General features: G+C 40.2%; 2 protein-coding genes and 1 long non-coding RNA gene across 3 annotated transcripts in view; 1 reads left to right on the top strand and 2 right to left on the bottom strand.

The window, feature by feature from the left end:
• The window catches only part of LOC117608784 (alpha-mannosidase 2), a 74,317-nt gene extending 69,722 nt beyond the window's left edge, over positions 1 to 4,595 (bottom strand). Inside the window, exon 1 of the mRNA XM_076689851.1 lies at positions 4,055 to 4,595. The gene's annotated coding sequence lies outside the window, so the exon portion shown is untranslated. The remainder of the gene's footprint in view (positions 1 to 4,054) is intronic.
• A 406-nt stretch (positions 4,596 to 5,001) lies between these two features.
• LOC117608758 (uncharacterized) overlaps positions 5,002 to 19,737 on the top strand; it is a 25,483-nt gene continuing 10,747 nt past the window's right edge. Inside the window, exons 1-2 of the long non-coding RNA XR_004582401.2 lie at positions 5,002 to 5,307; positions 5,447 to 5,588. This is a non-coding gene — a long non-coding RNA (uncharacterized LOC117608758). The remainder of the gene's footprint in view (positions 5,308 to 5,446; positions 5,589 to 19,737) is intronic.
• LOC117608757 (uncharacterized) overlaps positions 7,570 to 19,737 on the bottom strand; it is an 18,873-nt gene continuing 6,705 nt past the window's right edge. Inside the window, exons 4-10 of the mRNA XM_034334329.2 lie at positions 19,555 to 19,698; positions 19,054 to 19,485; positions 16,756 to 16,978; positions 11,151 to 11,338; positions 10,891 to 11,034; positions 9,334 to 9,789; positions 7,570 to 8,597 (exon numbers count right to left, since the gene is read on the bottom strand). Coding sequence (XP_034190220.2) covers positions 8,592 to 8,597; positions 9,334 to 9,789; positions 10,891 to 11,034; positions 11,151 to 11,338; positions 16,756 to 16,978; positions 19,054 to 19,485; positions 19,555 to 19,698 — 1,593 coding nt within the window. The 3' untranslated portion in view covers positions 7,570 to 8,591. The remainder of the gene's footprint in view (positions 8,598 to 9,333; positions 9,790 to 10,890; positions 11,035 to 11,150; positions 11,339 to 16,755; positions 16,979 to 19,053; positions 19,486 to 19,554; positions 19,699 to 19,737) is intronic.

Genomic DNA, 19,737 nt, shown 5'->3' with positions numbered 1-19,737 from the left:
TTAGGATAATAAAGAGATGATGTATATTAGTTTAGTTTATTTTATTTTACTATACTTAATTTTGTTCAAAGTTCAATTTTTATATATTTCTCGCCAATTCGTATAGCTAGCAATATCTATACGCAGTAATTCTATCAGGAATTACAGAACTCGATTGCATGCAAAAAGAACTCCCTTTAATTTGTGATCTGCCGGAAAATGATCTGCTACGGGCAGTTAGCAGATCGTTTTTTCGATCGATGTTTTTTTGGATAAAATCAGCAGAACTATCATTAAAAACTATCAGGAACTATAGAACTCGACTGCATGCGAAAAGAACTCCCTTTAATTTGTGATCTGTCGGAAAATGATCTGCTACGGGAAGTTAGCAGATCATTTTTTCGATCGATGTTTTTTTGGATAAAATCAGCAGAACTATCACTAAAAACTATCAGGAACTATAGAACTCGACTGCATGCGAAAAGAACTCCCTTTAATTTTTGATCTGCTGGAAAATGATATGCCAACTTCACAGACATAAATTTTTATGCATGTACCTAGTACTATTACATACATTTTTTCAGAATTTTTCGCACGCCAGTTGCCTCGAAAAAATTTTGGAATTTTCCAAAAATTAATTTTTTTAATTTTGACGTCAGAATCATAATCCCTTAGATAACGTTTGATTGCAATAATTTGTTTGGAAGAAAAATGTACTCCTCAAAGGGTTAAAAGCAGTGCCAGAACACTTTTCCTTTGGAATAAGAATAAGAATCATAGTCAGAAATAGAGTTGTATAATCACGTAAGAATTCTTTGTACAAAATATTTATTAAACATCGGAATTTAACAGTCAATATATTTCCTCTCGTATACTCGGAGTATACCACTATTAATATTTCACATAGACGGATTGGTTCGTAAATTCTTTAGAGCCTAATTAATTAAATTTAAGTCTCAGCCCGCCCTTGATATTTCGATAGACCGCACGATTATCATATTAGCAGAACTATCTATCTGAATCGTTGAATCAATACCTAGTTCCCACACAGCCAGAACATTCCTATCTTTCTTCCTCTCCGGTCCGATGACCGACCGCAATCTCCCCGTCTCTTTCACCGTGTTACACGCTCGAGAATCCAGTCTACTCCAAGCGTTCCAGCCACGTGCACGCGTTTCAAAACAAACACCACGGACCCTAGCTCGTAGCGTAGCTCCTTTTTTCCCCCGTGGTTGTGGTCGCTGGGAACTTTCCGTTCCCTGGTAATGAAAGAAACAGGGACCCCGATAAAACCAGCTGCCACTTAAGGCAGGTTATCGCACTGTTACGCAAGCCCCAAATCTGCTCCTCAAGACGCGTGCTGATACATTTATCTTGCCATACAATTTCAGTTTTTGTAAGATCGTTACAAGATGATAGACTCTCGTTATATTGCCAGGGAGGGGACTATGAAAATAGAACATTTTCCAAGCTTCTGAACTCCCATTTGGAAAGAGTATAAAAGTGTATTATTTTCATAGTCTATGATGATAGGGGAAAGGTACTAGTATGCTTGAAAACCAAATGGTGGCAATATAACTAGAGTCTACCGTAGTCATCCCTCGGTACACTATATGTATAATTTCCAATACGCAAAGTAGATGCACAATTATTCCCAATGCACAGCAAATGGGGAGGGGACGCCTGGAAGGCAGGTTACACGATGGCAGACTCTCGTTATATTGCCACGGATTGGACTATGAAAATAGAACATTTTCCAAGCTTCTGAACTCCCATTTGGAAAGGGTATAAAATTGCATTATTTTCATAGTCTATGATGATAGGGGAAAGGTACTAGTATTCTTGAAAGCCAAATGGTGGCAATATAACTAGAGTCTACCGTAGTCATCCCTCGGTACACTATATGTATAATTCCCAATACCCAAAGTAGATGCACAATTATTCTCAATGCACAGCAAATGGGGAGGGGACGCCTGGAAGGCAGGTTACACGATGGCAGACTCTCGTTATATTGCCACGGATTGGACTATGAAAATAGAACATTTTCCAAGCTTCTGAACTCCCATTTGGAAAGGGTATAAAATTGCATTATTTTCATAGTCTATGATGATAGGGGAAAGGTACTAGTATTCTTGAAAGCCAAATGGTGGCAATATAACTAGAGTCTACCGTAGTCATCCCTCGGTACACTATATGTATAATTCCCAATACCCAAAGTAGATGCACAATTATTCTCAATGCACAGCAAATGGGGAGGGGACGCCTGGAAGGCAGGTTACACGATGGCAGACTCTCGTTATATTGCCACGGATTGGACTATGAAAATAGAAAATTTTCCAAGCTTCTGAGCTCCCATTTGGAAAGAGTATAAAAGTGTATTATTTTCATAGTCTATGATGATAGGGGAAAGGTACTAGTATGCTTGAAAGCCAAATGGTGGCAATATAACTAGAGTCTACCTTAATCATCCCTCGGTACACTATATGTATAATTCCCAATACCCAAAGTAGATGCACAATTATTCTCAATGCACAGCAAAAGGGGAGGGGAAGCCTGGAAGGCAGGTGTACAGTTGTGCCCTAAAAGAAAGTGAAGAACGAGGGAACGTCTGGCATAGCATGGGGTGCGTGCAAAATGCAAGCACAGAGGTGGAGTGTATGCACGAAAACAGGTATCGGGAGAGGCGCAGGTGGCCTGTGCCAGTAGGGAACTTTCGACAAAGAACGCCACTCGGAACAAAGAAATTTCTCAGCGCACAAAGACGTCGTTCGGTGGGGGGCACATACTGCACGTCACGTCTGAGCTCGCTCTACGTGCTGCAGAGTTTCTTTCTTTAGACGGTTAAACGAGAAATTAAACGGCCTGCCCTGCTCGAGGATGGTGTATCTCTTCGTGATCTCAAACGGTAGATCGTTTCACGATAATAACTTGGAGTAACAATACTGAAGAATTTTTTTTTTTTTTTTTTTTTTAAGAATTCGTGCATCCCAGGGGTTCGCCTCCTTGGTCCGTCCCTGCCTTCGATAAAATTAAATACAATCGCATAAAGTTCGTAATAAAGATACGAATAGAAATGAGTGTTATGATGTAAGAACCGTTTCCGACATAACCTATTTCGCTCGCGGAATTATTCGACAATGTAAGTGTAATATAATGCTAATGGGTTAAATCGTTCTCGATGCCGTAACCGCTCTACGCGAACTCGAATTCTTCGCTTTCGTAACGAGTTCCTGCGCTGTAGCTTTGTAAACAGCGTAATCACGGTAAACACCTAGGCACGCGATCGTTGTCTTAATTACACGCCATGGTCCGACGATCTAGGCGGACCAAAATGAGGAAGTAAAAAAAAAAAAAAAAGAAAAAAAAATGGAGTAAGGATGGCGGAGCGAAGAGAGTAATACCGTGACGCCTTTGATCTCGTGACGCTAATAACTTGTCAGAAAGGTTAATTAATACGAAGTCTCGAGAAGTCCGGGGCAAATGAGCAAGCAAAGATGATTGACTTCGTTACACGTTTCTCCGTTAAACCGGAGATGAACTTCCGCTTTCCCTTGCGATCGTCCGCAAAAATTGTGTCCTCCATTTTTCAAATATTTAAACGTAGGTTAGGTCTTAATTTACGATTCGAAGTCGTATAAATCAAAATTTAATTTCAATCAAAGTTTGTACTTTAATGGAGCTCTTGTTTAGAGAAGATTAAGTATGTATCGAATCCCAATACTATGCTCGACGCACGGTATATTGGATTATAAGAAAAAAAAAAAATTTAAGTCACAGTTGGATTAACGTCGGTCTTGAAATTGGTGGTTGCGCGCGCTGCTACTTGAACCACTCTTATAAACAAACCCGTTACGACAAGAAAACGCGCTCGATCGATAACAATCGATGAGCAAAAAATTCTGAAACGTTCGATTTAATTTCTCTAGTATTTACAATTAAATCGCATCGCGCTCAAAAAATCAAATAAATAGAAACGAATTGACCGTAGTTAAATATACATATAGCCTAGGTTAGGTACGGTAAAACAGCATTCTAAATGTCTACGATAAAATCAAATTTTCGTAACATCACTCACCGAAAGATTCCAGGCGTGGTAGCGTCCGAAGGTCGGCTTCGAAGAAATCGTGGCTGTTGTTCGTTGTATACCACAAACACTCGCGAATATTATTAAAATGCACTACAGTGAACGACAGATTCACTGTTAAAATAGTACGGTCGCACGGAGCACGCGGATGTGACAGAAGTAAACCTAACCTTTCAACCGGTGTCGCGTCCGAAAGGAACCGTCACGGAGGAAGACGCGAGGAACACTACCAAGCACGAACGTTTGACCGTGAAACGAATCCTCCCGATCGAAACTTCGAACGACGACGAAGCATTCGTTTTGTCGCCGGTAAACGACACGGTCACTTTGCTCCGAGTTTCTCGCTGTAAAGGACGCAAGGACACCGTAGGCACGAGACTACGCGACACAATATCCGCAATCCGCGGAAGGACTGTCGTCCCGACCGCGTTCACCCGCGCCCCTCCATCGATGAAAACCACCGTACGGAGTGAGGGAAAAACAGGTAGAACGACGAAGAGAAAACGAGTGGCGAGGCTTCCTCAAGGAGACTGCGCGGAACGAGCGACAGAGACGCACTACAAGCGCCATGGAACTGACGAGGGTGGGAGGAAACGAGAGGGATGCTACGCCCAGGACCGTACCTACCGAAGGGTGTTCAAGTTTTTCATAGAATATTCGAGATAACACTTTGGAAAATAAATTGCTAGTATTCGCTGTAAAATATATAACAATATTGAAGGCTAATTGAATTGAATATTGATTGATGCAAATTAAAATATATTAATAGATTTCAATATTTCGAATCATATTCAACGCAACATTTTTATTGTATAATTAAATATCTCGTTGGTTTTTATACACAAACAATTATTTTCAAGTATTCGTTCAGTTAAATTTGAAATTTTCACTGACCGGAAGTTACTACGTTAAGTGACTAATAGTTGGTACTACAATTGATTCACGTGGTTATTTGTCTGGATGAATTTTTACATCAGAACAGTAATTTTAATAGTACGTAGGTCCTCAAATCGTAGATCTACAACCTTAGACGTACAAATTTTCAACGCGTTAAAAAAAGTCAAATTAATTTATCGAAACGCCATTTTGTATTTGGCAAGGGTGGGAGAACCGAAGACCGATCGGTCAAGTGCGTAATGGACGTTGCACAATCGCGATACAAACGTTTTCCTTGGTGAAAAAGCAGCTCGTAATTGTTACAGGAACGATTTTAGGACGAAATTCGACGAATAGAAACCCAACAGGTAATAATCCCTTTCGTATATACACTTCTTTCGTACTGACATCACAACGTGACATTTTTAAAACAAATGCACGATTTCATCGTATTCGATTTCGACGATGCTGTAGATTTGTCAAAGTGAAATATACGATACGTTACAGGGAAAAATTGACAGTGTTTATCTCGTCAGCCATGATAGCATTCGAGGACACCATTTACGCGCCAAAACATGTCACCTACCCAACTGTTGAACGCGTGACGGTCAATGGATGCAACGAAATTTTTCATCATCAATTTGTCAAGGTACGTGATTTTGTTTTTCAATAATCATCTAGAATCATACATTCGTTTGGCAAAGGGCTGACATTGGAAACAATATCTGATATAATAAGACACTTTGAACGTTTTTGAAGAGAGAAAAAGCATTGTATTGTTCTAGAAAAAAGTATTATGATTTGCAAAATTATTTTTGTCATTTTTACCTTTTCTTAAATCTCAAGATTATCAATCAATTGTATAATTTTATTGTTAATATAAATGCTTCATAACTTAAATGTATTTTAATATATAGTATTTTTTAAAATAATATTTGAAGCAGGGTTATTGACCTTAAAGCATTGATTTTGAAAAACATGAATTAATAAACCTTCCAGTGGGGAATAATAGCATATTTGTCCCCTCTATGTAGAATAATTGACAGAAATAGATGATTTGCATGACCTAGTTTATAAGCTGTTGCCTCTTTTGAGTTCATTCACCTTATGTTTATGCATACATTCAACGTTTCAAGGATTTATCAGCCATTTACCCATAAATACTTAACTACTAATTACCAATCGTTACCATTCAATAATCTAACTAATTTATTGCAAATCATTCAACAGTATAACCAATCATACTACCTGTTAATACATAAATACAAAAGTAGCTGAAACACAGAAACAAGATACATGTATAAATGTCCATTTAGTTAAAGTTCATTATAACAAGTTTGTTAATTATTCAAACATTTTTAATCCAAAATAAATAAATAAAGTTCATCAATAGACTGATTACATAAAATCACAATAGGATTTTGTATAGATGGAAACTTTAATTTTTGATCCAAAATATGAAAGCAGCCAATAAACGTTGGTATTTAGAACAAAGAACTTTTCTGTATGGTTGACTTTTTTTCTCATTTGATTATGAAACGGTAAAAAAGCGGAACGCGAGTTTTTCCATCTAATTGGCTGTGTATGGCATCGATATCGTTCGTTACGCTTTCTAAGCGACCGTTGGGATATTTTCTGAAAATTGAGATCATCCCATCGACAATGGGCAATTACACCAGCTCGTAAGCCTTTCCGATTACTGGCATTCAAGCCCGTGCTACTGTCCGCTTTTCCCTTTGTACAGCTTTGAAATTTTATTCGGTTTTCCCTTTTGTGCTATCCTGCAATTGGATCGAAATTCGACGAATTTTTGCTCGGGAATAGTTTTCAAAAATAATTAATAACACGTTCGTGGAATATTGTAAAGGTTGGAAGAATCAGGGATTGGTATAGGGGTTGTACTAGGTAGGGTCACGTGCTTAATGGCGGCTAACTTAGCGACGCCATTTTGGTATCAACATAACCTCTAATATTTTACGTAACTTTGAAGTTACGATGTTCTTTTATTTTCGAAGCGAATAAATTATTCAAATAAATGAAATTCCGTCGCGTATTTCAATTGGATTTGCAAGCATGGCGATGATTCGATTTGTAAATCGAATTCGCATCGCGTCTCCCTGTTAATTGCGCAGCAAATATTTATTTCCGTCCGTCGGTGTAATTACTTCCGTCTTACCTCGTTGTTATCTGAACGTCGTGATGCCGGGGTAAAAACCGAGGGAAATAAGAAACGTGGAACGAATCTGAGCGAGAACGAGGGGGTGTCGGAGGGTGGAAAAGGGGTAGCTCGGGGAGTAGCATTAAGGAGCAGATTGAAAATTGAATTATTAACGAGCGAGCTGACGCTCGGCATGTAAATCATACGGAAATATTACTTTCCTTTCCACCGAGGAAACGCGACAATCTTTCTTTTTGCTCTTTGTTGAAATATACAGGTTCTCTCAAAAATGGTGTGCCAATATTTCAGCGTACCATATTGAATATTAATAGCTTATATTTTTATTATTCGTCATAAGGGACGTTTCAGAAAAGGTGGCCCATCCAAAAGACTGTTTATTTTCAATCGCTGATTCATTTTTTAATTCTTCCTTTTTATGTACACTTAATTTACAGTTAAATTAGAGATAGTATTCATATATTAAGGTATTCTCATATAATTTCGTCATAATTTTGATGAGCAATTCCCTGCCACGTGTACTCGACACCTTACAGAAAGCGTTACGAATAATGAACATACTCGCCTATACAATCTAACAATTATTTACAGAACATTGTTAGAGAATCGTTTAATTATATTGGTGACACGTGTGTTTGATAGCGTTGGAGTATTTGAGCAAGGTTCAACAAAAGGACGTTGTTGAAGCACGTGATGGTAACACCTTGACGGCCACAGATTTTATTTAATCTTTTAGATAAGAAAGACGTATATATACATAAATTCCAATTGTATAGTCGCGTGCATAGATGGTTGTCGTTGGTTAAGGGAAAGAGTAGGGGGCGGAGCCTCCTCGAGGGTAGGAGGCGTGGCTACCCGGCCGACTCGAGCCGAACTGTGCCGAAGGCAAACCACGAGTGATTCGAGAAGAATAGTAGAGTACATTCTAATACACTTAAACATGTATTTTATTAATTTAAACTCGATTTAACCGAGAGAAGCCATCTATGTAGCCATATGTAATCGATAAAGGGTATGGAATCGAATTAAAATCTCGACGGTGGCCGTCAAAGCGTTCAATTCACAACCATTAGATGTCGAAATTCGACGAAGCGATGAAACGCATTGGAAAGGATAATTAATCCTGGGTCAAACCCTTTGCACAGATCTGCGAATCGAGTATTCAGTTGAGGAATGATGACTGTGTGCAGGCAGCAATAGATAACTTAGCAAAATTCCTACATAGTACAGTCTTGCAATTTCGTGGGTCGTTCGAGGACGATGTAATCGAGAGAATGTCCGCGATACATCATGACACCTCTACCGGAAATCTTGGTGTATCGCGTTCATCGAGTATGCTTTGGTCCGTTTGATCTTCCTTTGAATTACGATGTCCTATGTTTAGAGGTCCTCGTGGTTTCTCGATGAAATGCCGATCGATCCGTAACCCGAATGTTTTCGATAAACAATTCTTGATCTGTTCAATTCCTTCTCGGATCAGGGCTGAAAGCAAAGCAGAAGGGTAATTTTAATATTACGAAGATTGAAGGGAACGACCAAACTGTAAAATGACTTAATCTCTCAATGATATATTCGCAAAATGATCCGCGACAGAATCTAGCATGGAAAAAAGGAAGTCAAGGGATAAGGAGTTAAGCGACAGAGTGAGATACGATATCCCGAAAACGGCCTCCGGCTGATCCGCGTACCCATCGACGGTAAACCAGGGACGTTAAATCCTGGCACACCGTAAAACCAGCTTCGCCGAACTTCCTTACCTGGTCGAGCGATTTATCGTCGACCTTTTTACAGCCAGCCCTTACAAGATAATCCGTGTCACGCGAAAAAGCTTCATGCACGGTGTGCGTGGCGTTTACATGATAAAAGCGACCGGTTCTCGTTCGCATGGTCGCTTTACGGCCTTAAAAGTCGAAGGAGACGTCGTTAACGCAATATATCGCAGTGGAAATTGGTCTGACGATCTGCGCCAACTATGTTATCCATTCAAGCTCGCAGATTAAAGCTGAATTGATAAGCAAATACACGGATATACGCTAAACCATTTGGACAAAAGCCCCAGTCCGAGTTAAGTCAGAACCTTTAGGACATACTGCTTATAGGCCCAAGCGAATTGATAAACCAGTGAGACTATGGATGAGGGGAGATGCTAAAGAGTTGGACAGACTTAGGCTACTAGCTCTAGGACACCTTCAAAACATTATGGCATCGCTAATCCCACCTCAGCCTTTTGAGTTTCGACGCTGTTCAGCGCCACAGTCTCCGGTACAGTCACCTCCTCCGCCAGATCCTTCAGTCCAAAGATGGTCTTGTACATGAAGGAGGACAAAAGAGATCCCCCTATAGGGCCGAACCAGTAGATCCAATGATGGGACCACTGGTTGTTCCACAGAGCAGGTCCTAATGACCTGGCAGGGTTCATGCTGCAGCCTGTGTACGGGCCAAACGTAAGGGCCAACACGGTGACCGTCAAGCCGAATCTGATTGGCACCGAGTCGGTATTGTGCTCGTTTCTCCTGTCCCACACTGCGCACGCGACCAGCATCAGTATCCCCGTGGATATGCCCTCGAGCAACAGGCCTTGGATGGCTGTTAGGTCCGCGTGCAGGTCCGTCACGCAGAACATGTCCGCCTCGATGGTGCTTTTGCTGGTCAACCGGTCCGCTGGTGTCACCACCTGAAATATATAACTTAGTTGATATAGGCTGATCCAAATTAGATAATTAGATTATGATTTCTAAGTTAGGGGTCTCCTTAAGAACTCCCCAAACAAGGGGAGATCTCTTATACAATTTGACCTACATAAGTTAGGACTTCTAGCTTATCTAGTCCTACAGCAGGGCTCAGAATTGAGTGCTCCTTTTGGCCCGTTCTCAGAGCCTACGCCCCTTTCCTCCTACCACTCTCTGTGCCCTGCACGAGGGCCCTAGTCCCCGAGGCACCTCAGGCGCGTGCCGCAAGAACTTTGCAGAGCGCATTGGGGCTACCCTCGTATCAATAGGTTTCCACATGACCCATGGGGTATGATTCATACGACACGCGCCTGAAGTGCCTCGTGGACTAGGGCCCTCGCCCTAAGTTAATTTCAAGCCCTGTCCTACAGGACAAATGAAACCTTTATTTTTTCAAAACGAAGAATTTTTATTTTATTTTCACGCGGATATCGTAGGATATCGGGAAAGTCACGACCATTGCATCAGTATATGCTAATTTTAAAATGGCGTTTGCGAACACTTCTGAATCAGCGATTATACAGAGGTCTTGAACTCTGATGAATAGAAGTTGAGGGCAAAGTTCTTGCTACTTTGCAGTATTTTATCAAAGTAACGTTAACCTCGTTACACGGTTTCATTGCGACCTATCAAGAAGCTGACTTATCAGTACACTTTCATTATCCTGTGCTCGTTCGATCGCGATTTCATTGTTTACGTTTTAATTCACCTTCTGACTACACGATTGCACTATTAATCATGAAAACTAAGTATTATTTTAATACGAGCGATTAAACCGACGAAATGAAAACTTCCGAATACTTGGAACCAATGAGACAAAACACTTGTGTATATCTCGAAGAGAGCAATAATTCAGGAATGTGTTATCGAAGCTTTAATTAATTAAATAATTAACAACAATTATTTGAAAAACACCATCTTAATTATTTTTCACAGCTACACAAGCAGTTTAATTTTTCATATCAGTTAACTGTTCATGGCATTCGAAAACAAAGTCATTTTTTTATTTGTTCTGGATAAAATGAATAAATTGATTTTGTACTAACCTTCAACATTCCATAGCCTATCACCGCGCCAATCATTTGAGACAAAAGATAAACAAGACCCTCGGGAATCGTCTTCTTCCCAAGAACCACCGAGCCCACCGTGATGGCCGGGTTGATATGAGCATGGCTAATGTGTCCAATGGACTGCAACAGATCAATTAGTAATTTTAAAAGAAATTCTAGTCCAATGCAGTTGGAGTTGGAGCTCAGTTTGGGTACTGTGGCGTATAATGAGAGTGTGTAAATCGTGGCCCACTGACCTGGATCACGAGCATTACGGCCAGTCCGAAGGTCAGGGCGATCTGAAGATGGGAGGGCACCACACCAAGGCTTCCGATGCATCCCATGCATCCTACGAACACCAGCATCGATGTCCCGATCGTCTCTGCCAGTGCGATCAGCACTGTGTTCTTCAAGGCACCCTCGCCTTGCATTAGCCTCTTGAAGCCTGGAAAACAGAAACAGAATATTAATACAATATTTTTGGAGTAAAAGTTAGAAAATAATTTTTCTAATATTTTTCAATTTAATGTTTTCTGATGTTACGTAACACGTTACTCATAGTTTCGAAGTAGTGGAAGAATTATTTCAATTAAAAATCCTGATTTTTATCGTCGAGGTTGTGGGGTTAGGTTAGGCGAACCGAAGCTGGCAAGAGCACACTCTGTGTATTGATCTCTTTTAAGTTGTGTGTGGGTGGATGCGTCTTGCGAGGTTGGAGGGATTCTTTTTAACTGACTCTGAATTTATATCTTTAAGTCAAATTGTGTATCTAAGAAAATGTTCAATTTCGACCTATCTTTCTATAGAAGTCATTGCTTAGGTCAAGATTTTACGGTCTTATCTTTAGTATCTCGTAAGTCTTCGAGTTGAAACCTGAAAGATAAAGTTTCTCTTTGAGATCTTATTAAATCCATTTGACTCATTATCAACAACCACTCGTTCATAAGATCGGAATTTTGTTTAACATATGTTATGACACTTGTGTGAAGAGTCTTCATTTCTGAGGAAGACATCGTCGCGTTAATTTTTCACCGGATGAAAATGTTTCCTTCCCTTTGCTGAGAGACATTTTCCACCTGGCAAAAGACGTTGAACGTGTATGAATGGTGCCATCGAGTCGACAGGTGTCGACGAGGACATCCCTGTTCACTTCGCGACACACCTAAGACACTTAATCCTTTCACTATCCCTCTACGTCAGATACAATCTTCCTTTTGATCTAATTTATTTTGAAATTTGTCTAGGATTTTAGAAAATGGTAAACCTAATCCTTGCACTATAGTAATTCGCTATAATCCTAAAAACAGAGACTTGATCCAGACCTAAACTCTTAACCCACTTTATTCACCGTCCTCGAGCTAGCACGGTGAATTTCAATTTTCTCACTGTGTATATTAATTCACTATGACACGAAATAAATCTTCCATCGCGAACTCTAATCCAAGAGTAGCGAGGTGATCGAGAGCACCAGTTTAAAAAGGAAATGAAGTGATGAACGAAAAATTCAAACAGCGACTTGCGAGTGATAATGGGTACTAATTTTTGTCGCGACAACGTGCCGTGTTAAATTCACGTTTAGAGATCGTGACAGTGGGGTCTCACCGTGATACCAAGGCATTTTGAACGAACGTTCTTCAGTGACTAGGCTGGACGTGTACGCGGAACCACTTCCACCGACTAAGTACGTTTCTAACAGCGATAGACTTAACTGGTTGAAGGACAGCGTGCATCGTACGCGTTGATACAACTGTCTTGCGACTGATTAGCCATTTTAAGCCGTACGATATTTGTTTGGCTGGCTGATAGCTTAACGCAAACCCACCTACCTACGCGAGGGTATCTTCTCTTGCCTAGCTTGTTCCGACGACAGTCTAAATAATTGATTAGAGAGGTAAATAAGGGATTTAAGAGAACTTAAGTACTCAATTATTCTTATTCCCGGCTACCATATGTTTGTTAAACTGATGCAGGAGATGAATAATGGATTTGAACAGCTGTCAAACCTCGGTCGCCTCGATTTTTTCAGTTGTAAAATTAATTATGATTTGTAAATTAAAAGATTTATTTGAGTTTAGATAATCCAGAACCTGAGTTGTCTCTAAAGAAAGTGGCAGATTATCTATCTGAAGGAGAATAGAGTCTAGGGTTCCCTAGATTTCTTGAGTTCAAAGGGCCCTCTGATCTAGGGTTCCCTAGATTCCTTAAGTCCAAAGGGCCCTCTAATCTAGGGTTCCCTAGATTTCTCAAGTCCAAAAGGCCCTCAGATCTAGGGTTCCCTAGATTTCTCAAGTCCAAAAGGCCTTTTGATCTAGGGTTCCCTAGATTCCTTAAGTCCAAAGGGCCCTCTGATCTAGGGTTCCCTAGATTTCTCAAGTCCAAAAGGCCTTTTGATCTAGGGTTCCCTAGATTTCTCAAGTCCAAAAGGCCTTTTGATCTAGGGTTCCCTAGATTCCTTAAGTCCAAAGGGCCCTCAGATCTAGGGTTCCCTAGATTCCTCAAGTCCAAAGGGTCCTCTAATCTGGGGAATTATCACTTTTATCAAACAATGGAGATTCAAAATGATCAATTCTCATCTGTATATAGGAAATAAAAGTTTTTATGATATCTAAACGTGCTGCACATTGAAATTGACAGAAATTGGTAATAAATTAACTTTACGATGACGGTACCTGTTCCGCTGGTTATAGAATCTTAATGTCGACGATCATTGATGCACAGTGCGTAACGTTGTGTCTAAATTACATCCCCGTGTTTACATTGTCTCGCGTCATAAGATAAGAAGATTGATCGTAAATCATTCGATCACCTTGCAGCGCAGCGTGTCAGATGGTCGCACGTTCAAGATAACGTCATAAAATCGAAAATGATTGAGCAAGTCACTCTTCCTGCTTTTATGTTTCTCATTGCCTGAGAAACTCTGATCAGGGGCTTCCGTTGTTTATGTACAGAGTGCTTCAAAGGACGAGGCGTTCACTTAATTTTCAAACAAAGTATGACAAATTTATCAATTTTATTTCTGTGTAACCTACCGGGCTACAAATAATTTATGCTGCTGGTTATTTCAAAATAGGTGAAGTTGTTTTTTTTTTCAGATAAGTTATCATCGATGATAATGTACTGTCTGGACATTGTTATTTTTATCAAAAGACTCCTGACATACTACTTCATGAAAGTATGAATCATTATCTTAAAATTATTTTCAGTGATGTAACACCAGGAATTAGGGCGTTTAGAAGCTTCCTCGTTCTAATTTGCACAATTTCAAATAAATTCTTTTTTCTATCACGCGATTCGACAAATATTCCATCGTTGTTTCATAACTTCTGCGGAATATTAATACTTCATTGAAAATCATCACTGTTCCCTGATTTACTTTCTATTAACATTCTAATCAGAACCATTCATTTTTCCAGACATCTTCAAGTTTCTATAATTCAACACACTTTCAATCGCATTTTTCAGAGATATCGGTAATCTAACATAAATATTCGAGAGAAAAATGAGGAATATCATCTTGCAAGAGTCCACCACCTTGCTTAGCGTTAATCTACTAAATAAATACGCTAATAAAACACTAAGATGTCCGATAAAGAAAAAGATGAAAATTCTTTGTTTTCTAGAATGGAGAATTTTTCAAGGCTCCTCGCGACGTCAGCGAGACCGATAAAATTTCGCTCGTACGATACGCGAATGGATAATTACGATGCAATTGGATGCAACGTAATTGCAGATAATTTATTCTAGATCGCTTTGATGGTTTCGTTCGTTCGCAAACACCTTTTACGATCTTGTTACAGCATTCCCAGGAGTCTGAATAGAATCTCACGAAACAATAAAACGTTGTCTCTAACAATAAGAAAAATTTTCTTGAAAATTATTTCTTCTGGAAAATCCGCTTTTCTCAGGCTACGTAAATTGTAACAATGTTCTTGTCTTATCTGAGACTGTAAAATTGATCAGGGATTAATTGTTCTCCTCCTGCTGCCTTTAATTTTGCAATGTTTGAGATTAAAAAAATTGCTGAGATAAAATTTTGAAAATTTCTTCATTTCTATCACTAATGTCAGAAATATTTATCGATTCCTGACCTATCTGCGAAAATATTATTTAAATCGATCGACAAACAATTAGAATGATTTTCGAATCAGAAAATTGATTGACATCAGAGTAAACTGATGGAAGTTTTCGAAACGACGACGGGACAAGGACAACGGGAGCAAGTGTTATCTTATGAACCTCGACCGGATAACGTAATTTCCCTATTTGTTCTGTCAGATAGTAGATGGAACAAGGCAGATAAAAAGAATGGCTGACCAATTTTCTATGAAAGCATAAAATAACGGATGCTTTCCAGATTACGTCGCCTGGCAGAAATTTTCTTCTTCAATTTTATCACTTTTCCGAAGGATCGCTCGAAAAATTCAACGAACCGATGATCGGTGGGATTCTATTAAAACGTTAAACACGTGCTCAGCCACGTGAATATTTTGCAAACAAACACAGCCCAGTTGCCGATAGCTTCTGGTATCGCTCTTCTCCGAATGGGTTACACTTGAACGTGGGATTCCATGGGCTTGAGCAAATGAGGCGCCCTAATTGCGGAATTCATTGCCTTAAAAATCTAATTAGATATTCGAAGGATGTTTCAGAAAAGCTTTTAGTCACGAATTAGTTCATTGACACAGCTAATGAAAAAGAGCTGTGGGGCACGTACAGATACACGTTTTCCATGGAAGTTCAATTACTCATCGATCGAAGTGCACGATTTTTACATTGAATTTCAATAGGTAGACATCAAGGACACGCGTTGAAAATTTTCTATAATTCTAACCAGGGCCGGCATTACGGTAGGGCGCCGTCGGGCAATCGCCCAGGGCGCTAGATCAGTAGGGGGCGCTGCAGCCCGGTGTCCCTAATATTTATTCATTTATATTCGTTTAGATTAATAAAGCTGTTATGTATTTTAACAATTTTTACAATCTAACTACATATTATTACCTTGTCTATTTTTCTTAAAAATTTGGAGCTCCTGAATGGGCGCCAATATTGCTAAAACCGGCACTGATTCTAACTAAAAAATTTCAGAAGACATTTTCTGTTCACCAGAGACTAAAGTATCATAGAGATCAATGGACAGGAAAAAATGGTCCCAGAGATTGAAAAGTATTTTGTCAACCTTGATTGCCGTATTCACAAAATGAAGTCTTTGAACCTCTTACTTGAACTATATTACGAAACCAGTGTCTCCTCGAGGAATACAAACGGTTGTTGTATTTTCGACGTTGCTTTAGTTCTTGGTTTCACAGAGATCCGAGTTTAGAGATTCGTGCCGCTCGTGCTATCGAATGATTTCCAACTGTGTCACGTTTTCCAGTGATCCTGACCGAGTCACTCTATCAGTATACACACACCGCTTCGCACGATAACAATGAAGCATTCGAATTTGTGTACGTAGGGAATTATCTGTTGATCTCTCGCGGAGTCGGGTCAATCGTAACCCAGAATTGTATACGGCGGTTCTTAAATTATAAATTAGAATCTTTAATACATATTTCAAAAATTCAATAGATTCGTCAATTTAACTAGAACACGACTGATTTCAAGTTTCTTATTTTAATTTATAAATTTTAACGAGGTATTGTCGAGATAAAGATTGAAAATTATTTTCAACATAAAAAGTTCTAGTGTTAAATAGAATACCCGGTATATGCAGTTCGACACCCACGCATCTCCCAATCTACCCACGATCCATCAAAGCCCATCGATTTTATGTCGCGTCGAGGTGTAATAAAAAAAAAAAAAATAAATAAATAATCACGTGTTGGAACATTCGTTCCCTGAAGAGGTGAATGATTGGCTTACCTGAGCGCAGATCGCTGGAAGACATGGCGCGATGGTCGTAGAAACGAGACGAAGCCACTAGCCACACTGACTCGAACCGGTTCGGGAGGATCGAGAAGGAAAATCCGTGTGGCGGAGGAGCCGAGTGCACCGTTGCTCGTCTCGATTGTTTGTGAACGATCGTACGCACTTTTATCGCGACGGCACGTGGTCTCTCAAGTGTTGATTCAACCGCGAACCTTCTCTATACGTGCTGGTAGCCATCTCCATTCCTTCGGCTTCTCCTTCTTCTCTGTTCACCATTCCCCCACCTAGGGTATCGCCGCGTTTATTTTCGGTCCTCGGACCGGAGGGCCGTGGCCGAGTTTATTTTTATCATCGTGCAACAAACTCAGCACCGTCGATCAGCTGTAAACGATCCTGGATGGTACGAATCGAGATCGGTGATCGAAGTGTCCTGATCTGTAGAATTGTTGAGGAACTTTGGGATCCGGGGATGTTTCAAAGAAACAGAGACGGTCTTTCCGTTTGTTCGAATGTATCAAATTTATTCTGCCATCCTCTTTTTACAAATTCGCCCTTGTAACACGGTTTCCAAATCCTTTGGACGAATGGATCCAGTTCCTTTTAGCGGAAGTCGCAAAACTATAAATAGATGTATCACTTCGACGTACTTTTTCATATCATTTTCTGCCGGAAATGATTCTTTCTTTTTTTTATCGATAAACTTTTACGTTGAAGACTATGGAAGACGCTAATTTCAAATTTCTGGGTAATAGAACCGTTAGAAATACTTTTTTACCTTTTAATGTTGTGTCCTAACCTAAAACCCAACCTAACCTAACCTGTAAAAACGGCGACCTAACCAAACAATAGATGTATCACTTCGACGTACTTTTTCATATCATTTTTTGCCGGAAATGATTCTTTCTTTTTTTTATCGAAAAACTTTTACGTTGATGTCTATGGAAGACGCCAATTTCAAATTTCTGGTTAATAGAACCGTTAGAAATACATTTTTTACCTTTTAATGTTGTGTCCTAACCTAAAACCCAACCTAACCTAACCTCTTTTTCAACCAAAGATTAGTTTGATTTGGAAATATTAAATCTGTACATAGCACAAGGTTTGTATCCACGATTAACTAATTTTATTAAAAATGCTTTAAAAAAAGAGCCCATTTTTCGAAAAACAATCTCGATATCTCGAGAATCGTTCATTTCTGACAAAAATGATTATGATACTTATAAAAAACTACGTCGAAATGATTTTACGACTTTCGCTAAAAGGAACTGAATTCCGATAAATTGATCACGCACATATACACACACGCGTTGGACGCATCGATCGAGATCATCGAGTTGGAAAAAATTCGACCGAAAGTTTCTTGTTTGAATCGCGCCAATGTCGCCCTTCACGAGCAGCCTCATCGAGCCGATACTTCGCAGACAGATCGCAACAAAATCGATGTTGGCCTTCTTCGTAAAAAAAAAAAATTTATAAAAATAAATCATCTGGAATAGGTATACAGCCGAGAAGTCCTCCTCGCATGGCATAAGTTCTTTTCCTCTTCCCTTGTCGCTCGTTGAAAGGACTTCCGGTTGTTGCGACACGATTAGGATTTCTCGCTCTGATCGTGAACCATGGACCAGTGGAATGCCATTCTACACGCTGGAAAAAAACAGGAAAGAGGGCAGGTCGATTAGCGAATCTTCGTGAATGGATTCTCCTTGTTTCCATCTCTCGATTCTCGTGGCTCGATCAAGCTCGAAGACTAAATTTCGCTCGGTGAAGTGGAGCGAGTCGGGAAAAGAAATGAAGTGTCACGAGCAATCGAGGGCTCGATCAAGGGAAAGAGACAGAAGGGTCGAGGATTTTCGAAGGTTCCAACTGTCCTCCATTGTAAATCTTTATTCGAGAGGAAGAAGAGTGATCTTTCCAATCGTTGATGCGTCGTCAGTATAGCTCAATAGTATAGCTATCAAGATAGAAACTGGACTGTGGAATTGGGGACTTAAGGAAGAAATAAAACTGGAGGACACCTGAAGACCTGAAGTACTGTGCAGAGATGAGAAGATGACGTGCGGTAGGAATGCGGGCACGATTGGTCTTAGTCGGTAAATCACACTATGTGTACTCCTGGACCATTTCCTGAACCCACCTGCCCTACCTGAAGATAGACGCCCATCTCTCACTCTGCACCCTATAGTCCTAACTCCATTGTCCAAGTCACTACGTCAGTCTAACGCAATAACAAGACTTCAGGACCCTACTACATTGTTATTTCAGCAGGCTCACCTGCATTTTATCTCGCGTTTACGTGCGAACACCATTGAGGCTCTGTCCTGAATCATCCCGGATCACTTTACAGTCGAACAGGCAGCGATAGAATACGGACGCCAGAACGGCAGCGCTCAGGGGGGCCACCCAGTAGACCCAGTGGTTATGCCAGTAGTTGTTCCAAACCGCAGGACCAAATGTCCTAGCGGGATTCATGCTGCATCCCGTGTAAGGGGAGAAGACGAAGCACAGCACCGCGATACACAGGCCGAACCTCAGAGGAGCAGAGTCGGTGTTGTGGACGTTCCTACAGTCCCACAGTCCGCAGGCGAACAGAACCAAGATCGCAGTGGCTATGAACTCTCCCATGAAGCCTCGAAAAATTGTTAGATTGGGATGGATCATCGTCATGCAGAAGTTAGACCTCTGGTCCGCATCGGTGCTGTATATCAGCTGATCTGGAGTGATTACCTAAAGCCAGATTGATTAACTCTTTTAACTGGATGGATACTTTATGGATACTCGAAATCTCTTCTTTACCTTCAAAAGGGAATAGCCTAACAATGCTCCCACGCATTGAGAAACGATATAAAATAGACACATAGGTACAGACTTCTTCCCCAGGATCAATGAGGCTATGGTGATGCAAGGATTAATATGAGCGCCACTGATATGACCCATACACTGAAAATAAAACAAATGTTTCGTTCAGACGAGCATAAT

Source organism: Osmia lignaria, chromosome 8 (genome assembly GCF_051020975.1).
Source record: "Osmia lignaria lignaria isolate PbOS001 chromosome 8, iyOsmLign1, whole genome shotgun sequence".
Lineage (NCBI taxonomy): Eukaryota > Metazoa > Arthropoda > Insecta > Hymenoptera > Megachilidae > Osmia > Osmia lignaria.
Note: the sequence above shows the minus strand (reverse complement) of the source record. Positions and strands in the feature narration are given on the sequence as shown.